We start from the raw sequence: 8,606 nt of genomic DNA on the forward strand, positions 1-8,606 counted from the left end.
GTCCCATAGACTACCCCCCCCCCCCCCCCTTCACTTCCGTCCAATCACCAGATGAGGAACATCAAACACTCTGTCCAGTCAGCCTGTTGACAAACTGCTTCATATGTAAACACGGTCAAATATACAAATACAGTAAAGCCCATCACAAACACGCACACAAACACACAATACACACACACCACACCAACACACACACACATTGGCAGACTATCCAGTGGGTGGGGAAGCGCGACTGCCCCTCAGGGTTTAAAGGCCCTCTCGGGATTAATTTTAGACCGATTATGGACTCATGAACAATGTAGCCAGTCTTTCTCATCTTTCACCCCAGTCTCAATCCCAACAAGTTTCTGTTTTCCTGTCATCTTTCTATTTCCCCTTGTCCCTTCCTCTCTCTGTGCCACTCTCTTAACTCCCTTTCACTCTCCCTCCCTCTCTCGCCGCCTCCTTCCCTCCCAGCCGTGTCCCTGTCTAAACTCGCTCCCTGCACTGCATGAGCAACGCTGAATACCAAGGGGCTCACACACACACACACATCCCTCCCCCCACCCTATAAAGCATTAGGAGTCCAGGCAGTTTACCAATGGCCAGATCAGAGTGTATTTAAATATTGGCACTGTAGATATATCATGACATTAACAGACATATACAACTGTTCATCACAAAAACCACCAAACAACACAAGACCACGGAAAAAAGGAGAGAGTAAAAGAAGGAAGAGAAGCCCTGTTCATCCATCCACCATTTCAGATGTAGAGCTCTACCCCTTTAGACCCCAAACACACACATACATACATACAGAAGTCCATCCGCGTGGTTACACACACACAAATAAACACACGTCAGTCTCTTTGGGGTCAGAGTGTGTGTCGGGTCTCTTTCCCTCCTAGTAAAAACAGTGAAACACAGGATGTAGAGTCTCCATGCTGGAGTCCTTCCATCAGAGCAGAGACCATGGCAGAACAATAGAGAAACGATGATGGAACGTTGTGTAGAGCTATTGTAGCACGCTGTGGTCAGGGACGGACTTGGACCAGAAATTGGCCCTGGCATTTCTAACACATAGGCCCATTTCTTTCCTCAAGGCCCACACACTGGCCCCTTTTTTCCCTCGAGGCACCCATTATTAGCCAAATAGTGATATTTTTGTGTGAAAAAGGTTAGATAGGCCCACTGAGCTTAAAATGGACCAGCCCATCTGGAATTTGCCCAAAAATGCCAGATTGCCAGTCCGCCCCTGGGTGTGGTTGTGGGTCTGTGGTCCTGGCTAAAAGCCTGAACGTTAGAAAACACTGATGGAACATTAGTAACGTTGTCTTAACTGTTTCAATGTTGTGGTGAGGTTATGGGTCTGTGGTTGGAGTTGGAGTCTATGTACAGATGCTGGTAATTCAAGAGCTGATGCTGTAGTCCACTTCTCTCATAGAGCACACACAGAGCGAAGGGTGTATGGTTTCGGGGATAGGGGATTAGTGTGTTTAGCGTTGGGGGCAGAATTTTTCCATTAGGTCCCGCCTCTCTGTTCCTCAGCGTCTGTCACTCCTCCCACAGCTCCTCTAGGCCACACCCTCTTTCCAGCTGTGTCTGTGTGCGCCTTTGTGTGTGTGTTGCAGTTGGCTTTTGATTGTCATAGCTGGAGAACTGAAGATCTACTGTCCAGAGTTAGGAGATAAATTCTGATCCATCATCTTGTCTCTGAAAGTCTCCTTAAAAAAAGTTTACAAATCTGAAAAAAGTTGAGATTTAATGCGCCTGAAAGAGAACGAGAGAGGGAGAGAGAAACCGTAATTATGATGTGATTGTTAAGACAGTAAAACCTTTACATAGCTAAATGGATGAAACCGATGTTAATAAATGTCTTTAGGTGTTGTGTCTAACCCTTTAGTAGAGAGAGAGTAGGTTCTCTTGTGTCTAACCCTTTAGTAGAGAGAGAGAGTGGGTCCTCTTGTGTCTAACCCTTTAGTAGAGAGAGGGAGTAGATCCTCTTGTGTCTAACCCTTTAGTAGAGAGAGAGAGTGGGTCCTCTTGTGTCTAACCCTTTAGTAGAGAAAGAGTAGATCCTCTTGTGTCTAACCCTTTAGTAGAGAGAGAGAGTGTGTCCTCTTGTGTCTAACCCTTTAGTAGAGAAAGAGTAGATCCTCTTATGTCTAACCCTTTACTAGAGAGAGGGAGTAGGTCCTCTTGTGTCTAACCCTTTAGTAGAAAGAGAGTAGGTTCTCTTGTGTCTAACCCTTTAGTAGAGAGAGGGAGTAGGTCCTCTTGTGTCTAACCCTTTAGTAGAGAGAGAGAGAGGGGGTCCTCTTGTGTCTAACCCTTTAGTAGAGAGAGGGAGTAGGTTCTCTTGTGTCTAACCCTTTAGTATAGAGAGAGAGTAGGTCCTCTTGTGTCTAACCCTTTAGTAGAGAGACAGAGTAGGTCTTCTTGTGTCTAACCCTTTAGTAGAGAGAGAAAGTGGGTCCTCTTGTGTCTAACCCTTTAGTAGAGAGAGGGAGTAGGTCCTCTTGTGTCTAACCCTTTAGTAGAGAGAGAGAAAGTGGGTCCTCTTGTGTCTAACTCTTTAGTAGAGAGAGGGAGTAGGTTCTCTTGTGTCTAACCCTTTAGTATAGAGAGAGAGTAGGTCCTCTTGTGTCTAACCCTTTAGTAGAGAGAGAGAAAGTGGGTCCTCTTGTGTCTAACCCTTTAGAAGAGAGAGAGTGTGTCCTCTTGTGTCTAACCCTTTAGTAGAGAAAGAGTAGATCCTCTTATGTCTAACCCTTTAGTAGAGAGAGGGAGTAGGTCCTCTTGTGTCTAACCCTTTAGTAGAGAGAGAGTAGGTTCTCTTGTGTCTAACCCTTTAGTAGAGAGAGGGAGTAGGTCCTCTTGTGTCTAACCCTTTAGTAGAGAGAGAGAAAGTGGGTCCTCTTGTGTCTAACTCTTTAGTAGAGAGAGGGAGTAGGTTATCTTATGTCTAACCCTTCAGTAGAGAGAGAGTAGATCCTCTTGTGTATTACCTGCAGCTATAAGCTGGTGACACTGAAGCTGTCATCGCTGGGGGGGTCTAGTAGCTGACAGAGCACCCCTCCTCCTCGAGGCGGGGGCTGTGGGTGGTAGCGGGGGTGCATCCCGGGGTACGGGGGGTAACCCATGTCCTCAGAATGTGGCGAGGACACCAGGGGAGGCTTGTGGTGGGGGGAGGGGTACGGGGAGAGCTGCAGGGGGGCTGGTCGCAGCCCTGAGTTGAGGTGGGGAGGCAGGTCCCGTTTGTGAGGTTGCGTGGTCATGGTGCTGTGAGGTGGGCGCTCCTCATAAAGCAGGGGGTGAGTGTGGGAGTGGGGGGAGAGGTTAGGGTGGGGGTGAGTGTGTGGGGAGAGGTTAGGGTGGGAGTGTTGTGTGGTGTTGGGATGGGGGTTGGGGTAAGTGTTCGGGTGGGGGTGTGGATGTGGATGAGGATGTTGGTTCTGGTTTGAATGAAGGTGTGTGTTGATGTGCGGGTGTGTATTGATGTGGGGGTTGGTGTGTGTGTGCGGGTTGGTGTTGGGGTTAGGGTGTGTGTGTGGGCTCAAGCTTGTCTGAGGTGCGTGTGGACTCATGTTTGCATGAGGGTTGCTGTTAGGGTGTGTGTGTGTGTTGATGTGTGCGGTAGTGTGAGTGTTAGGGTGATTGTTAGGGCTAGCGTGAGGGTTAACATTAGCGTGTACATGTGTGTTGCCGTGTGCATTAGCATGTGTGTGTGTAGCGGTGTGTGTGTTAGCGTGGGGGCTGCTGAGCGATGCCCCTCCGTACCAATAGGGGGAGCTACAGTAACTGGGAGAATCGTACTGGGAGGGGAAGTGGTCCTTGGAAACGGTTGCCAGGTTACGATGGGGGGGACTCAGCGCTGTTCCACAGTGTGGCAGTAACCGTGGCGATGGTGAGCAAGAGGGGGAGAAGGAGGCGGGGGGAGGAGCAGGGGTGAGAGGGGGGTGGTAGGGCTGGGGAGCGGGGGATAGTTTGGGAGGATAGGAGGAGGATGTGGAAGTCATTCCAGGGGAGAGAGAGGAGGATGAAGCCTCGCCAGGGAAGAGGGCTGGGTAGTGCTCCTCTGAGGACGGGGTGGAGGGATGGGCGGAGTAAGGGCACGGGGAGGGGTACTCACAGGGCTCGGTGGGGTAGCCGAGATGTGAGGTGGGGTTAGGGAGGGGGGAGAGGCTGCTGCTGTCTCCACTGTAGTAGTCAAGGCCTTCCTGGAACAACCCCCCCTGAGCAGCACTCCCTCCACCTCCAACCCCACCCCCAGTAGCCTTACCCTTCTTCCCCCCTGGGGGGCGCTCTCCAGGGGACGGGGACAGCCCCCCTCCTCTGCCTCCTCTTACCCCCCTGGCCTGCCGTCCCCCCATTCCACTGCGTTTTCCACCAGAACCCTGGGTTGGGGTGGAGGGCTGGGTCTGGCTTGGGGGGCTGTTGGGAGAGTCTGGGGTGGTCCCTGGTCCTGCTCCTGGTCCGCCACCCCCCTCCTTCTCCGTTTGGGGCTCGGCAGCATTCCGTTTCCTGCGCCCCCGGCTGGGCTTCCCCTGCCCCTGGAAGAGAACATTCTGGCTCCAGTTGTAGGAGGGGCCTGAGGCACTCTCATGCCAGTCCATCATCAGCTTCTCCAAACTTGATAGGCTGGACTGTCCTTGACCTCCCTCTCCACCAATAAGAAGAGACTCCCTCCCTCCACCCTGCCTATAAGCCCCACCTCCGGAGCCTGACCCCGAGCCTCCGCCACTGACCCCACCTCCTGACCCGGTGACCCCTAGGTGGGAGGAGTCAGAGGAGGACTCTGATAGACTCTCGAGGAAGGGTTGTCGCTTGGCCTTCTGGGGGGTGTAGTTGGAGATGTCCAGGATGTCTTTGGGCTCGCTGGGGCCTGGGTCACTGCAGCCTCCTGGGTAGCCACCATAGCCCGGCCTGAAACACACACACACACACACAGCAGAGGATCAGTTTCAGCATGGCAAACCACAGAAACTCTAACCTTGATGACATAAGTACTTATTTGGAACCCAAGGTGATTTTGTAGATCAGGGTTCTGAGCAGTCCAACTGCAATGTAGCGTAATGTATCTCAAACACAATACACACTTATAAGAGGTTAGGGTAGGATTGTAGTAGAGTTCTCTAATCCACATTTTGTGGTTCCAGGTAATTTAGACCTACCTGAAGCTACTTACCTGTAGTTACACTGGTTGGAGGGGTAGTGTCTGTATCCTTCTGGGGAAGATGGGGAGGGGAAAGGGCTGTTCTTGGCCATGGCCATATACCCCCCTCTTCCTGGAGAAGATGGTCCAACCTGCCCAAGGTAGCCCCCATAGCCCCGCTTGGAAAAACTGGAATATCCCATCTGACCTTGGCCCACGAGGGTGGCCGTGGAGGCCTTACTCAGCCCGGCTGCCCCATAGGCTGCGAAGCTGCAGTCTGCGGGTCTTTGTGGCACTGCGCTGCCCCCTGCAGGAGTGGAGGAGGAATAGCCAGGCGTGTAGTGACCGTAGGAGGAGGAGGAGGGATGGGGGGAGCTGGGGGAGCGGGACGGAGGGAGGGAGGGAGGGTTGGACTTGGGGAACGAGGAGGAGGTGGGGGAGTTCTGGGACAGGTTATAACTGTAAGGAGGTCTGGAAGAGGAGGAGGAAGAGGGATGATGTAGGGTTGGGTTCTCCCTTGGCTCTCCTTTGGGGCTGCGTTTGGGGCAGGCTGGGGACCAGCGAGGGCCTGGTCCGCGGGCAGGGCTGGAAGAGTCGTAGCTCAGGGTGGGAGGAGGTTTCCTGGGGTCAGGGTGAGGGGAGGAGATGTCCAGGAGGTCTGAGGAGTTGTCAGAGTCCAGCAGGGAGCGGAAATATCCGGCGAACAAACCCTGCGCCTCCTCTCCACCTCCACCGCCTCTGCTTCCGCCAGGGCTGCCGTACGCACTCCCTCTCCCCCCCTCACAGGACAGGAAGCCCCCCCTCGGGGAGCCACAGACCTGGTACCCTCCTGGCCCTCTCTCCCTCATGCCTCCCCCCTCCTCCCCCCAGACACCTCCCCCATTAAACCAGTCTTGTTCCAGCTGCCCCCCTGCCTCCCCCTTTAGAACCCCGTTCTTGCGCGAGCGTCGTTTCTTAACCGGCTTCCCCCCCTCACCCCCAACCCCCATATCCCCCCCTGCAGCCCCTCCTCCTCTGCCTCCCCCACCCTTCCCACGTTTCTTGAGTAACCCTGGTTCTGACAGAGCCACTTTCCTTTTCTTCCCGATCGTCTCAAAGAAGTCACTGAAGGAGCTCTTGAAGCCCTCTCCGCCGGCTCCTCCTGCTCCTCCCCCTGCTCCTCCTCCCCTGCCTCCAACACCTCCCCCCCTGCCTCCCCTGCGTCTGAACCCTGTGAGTCGGTGGAGCAGGGCGGAGATCCCAGGGTTGTCGGACGGCGCGTGAAAGCTGTCCGGTTCGCTGGGTGTCCAGCAGCGTGGTGGGGAGCAGCGGCCAGTGGCCGGCGGTTGGCGGTTGAGGAATGCCAGTTTGGACAGAACGTCTCCGTACTCCGTCTTCACGTCGTTGGTGTCGTTCACGTATGACGGTTGCGGAGACGGGAGCTTGGCCCTCCGGCGCCGACGAGGTTTCTTGGGCTCGCCATTCCCACCGGTGGTTTTATCCGGCGTTCCAGGTACAACCTGTTTGGGAGGTCGGCCACGGCGACGTTTCAGGATCACAGGAAGTTCTCCAGGCGGGAACATGACCATCACACTCTTCCCGTTGTTCTTCATACGGAGGAGCGCAGTCGGCTCTCGAACTACCGCTGTCCCCCCCTCGGCTCCCTCCAACCTGCCATCACCACCTGCCCCGCCCTTCTCAACTGTCTCCATGGAGGAAATCTTGTAGCTCTTCTGGCGTCGGCTGAGGTTGACTGGGATACGAGCTACCTTCACCACGATACGCCTCACCTGGGGAACAAACACAAACAAACAAATATTATTTCCCGGGTGAAATCTAGTTGTCAAGTGATGTCAAATCAACATGACAAGATGGGTTTTGGTTTCTTTTGACTGCTATGTGATTAATAATATCATAGAACTTGAACTTACACCAACAAACCGGCGTTTCCGTTTGGTGAGGGGATCTAGTTCACCAGGCTCCTCCTTCTTCACTGCCGGACGGGGCGCTGTATTGGTCAATGGACGAGGCGAGGGATTGGTTGCTGGTCTGGGATTGGTTGCTGATCTGGGCAAAGGTTTGGGCGAGGCTTTCATCGATGGTCTGGGTTGGGATTTTGGTTTGGCATTGGTTGAAGATTTGGGTTTGGTTGAAGTTCTATGTTGGGGTTTGGGCGATGGCCGGGGGGCGGAGTGAGAGGAGGGGCGTGATGAGGGGTGTGTTGAGGGGAGTGGTGCTACAGGTACTGGTGCAGGTGAGGCTGCAGGCTTGGAGGCTGCAGGCTTGAAGGCTGCAGATAGACACTCCTCCACTGTGGGGCGCTCTACCTTCACATGTACACTCACCCTCTCTTTCTCCTCTTCCTCTTCCTCCTCCCTCTCGCTCTCCCTCCCTCCCCTCCTCTCTCCATCCTCAGTGCATCGGCGGATGCGGGAAGACTTGCGTAGCTGGCAGGGGAAGCGAGGTCGACCGGAGCTACGAAGTGCATACTTTCTCTCACCTTCGACAGGTACAGGGGAGGGGTCTACAGGGGCTGGACCAATAGTAGAAAGGTCTGGACAGGCTGGACCGATAGGAGAAAGGCCTGGAGGATTTGGACCAGTAGCTCTTGAGGGTTTAGAGAGATCTAGAGGTATTGAACTAATATTAGGGGCAGGGCTGATGGCTGGGGGCATGTCTCTGTTTGCAGAGTGTGAAGGAGCGGGGCTGCAGGGAGAGAAAGCAGCTTGCTGATTGGTGCAGGCTGAATGATTGAGAGGCAGGAGGACCTGTCGCTGAGGTGATCTGGTGTGCGTCTCTGGTGATGAATCAGTTCTGGGCTGCTCTGGACCGGCAGAGTCCAAGTGTGTGTGAGCATCCATTTGTCTGTGAGCACTTGTGTGTGTGTGAGCGTCCATGCACGTCTCTGCGGGTGTCTGCATTTGGATGTCCTTGTGTGTCTGCATGCCTATGAAGGTCTGTCCAGGTGTGTGTGTTGGAGCGTCGTTGAGTGTGTGTGTCTCTGTCTGCCTCCGTCTGCGTGTTCCAAGGACAGGCCTCCTGTGCAGGTGAAGACCGTTAGACAGGGAGGGGGGTGAGGGGGAGGGTAAAAGTTCAAGGGTCTCCTGAGCTCCAGCCTCAGCGCTGGGTTCCACTGTGACCTCCTCCTGTACCCCTACAGCCCTTTCCCCCTCAAACCCCTCATACCCCTGCTCCTCCACTACGGCCCTGCCGTCGCACCCCACCCTCCCCCCTCCCCCGGACCGCAGGCGTCCAGACAGGCGGCTCATCCACCCAGGGCGACAGCAATGATAATGTCAAAGTGAGTGTGTCAGTGTTGGGCCCCAGTGATCCTCTTCGGAGAGGTTAGGGAGCTCTCTCCCTCTCTCTGTTTGTCTGTGTTTATGTGTGTTCCTCTGAAGTCACAGACCTATATCCTGAAGGGTTGGGTACCTGAGGAGAGCGAGATACATAAGATCAACACACTCCGAACAGTAGATTCTAACAGATAATT

General features: G+C 54.2%; 1 protein-coding gene across 1 annotated transcript; it reads right to left on the minus strand.

The window, feature by feature from the left end:
* Positions 1-580: 580 nt before the first annotated feature.
* Positions 581-8,212, minus strand: LOC139373636 (AT hook, DNA binding motif, containing 1). Its single transcript, XM_071114365.1, has 4 exons — positions 7,045-8,212; positions 5,168-6,903; positions 2,988-4,905; positions 581-1,749 (listed from the first exon to the last, which is right to left on the minus strand). The coding sequence occupies exons 1-3, from the start codon at positions 8,056-8,058 to the stop codon at positions 2,994-2,996; spliced, it is 4,662 nt and encodes a 1,553-aa protein (XP_070970466.1). The 5' UTR covers positions 8,059-8,212; the 3' UTR covers positions 581-1,749; positions 2,988-2,993.
* Positions 8,213-8,606: the final 394 nt, after the last annotated feature.

Source organism: Oncorhynchus clarkii, chromosome 18 (genome assembly GCF_045791955.1).
Source record: "Oncorhynchus clarkii lewisi isolate Uvic-CL-2024 chromosome 18, UVic_Ocla_1.0, whole genome shotgun sequence".
In the NCBI taxonomy this organism is placed as follows: Eukaryota; Metazoa; Chordata; class Actinopteri; order Salmoniformes; family Salmonidae; genus Oncorhynchus; species Oncorhynchus clarkii.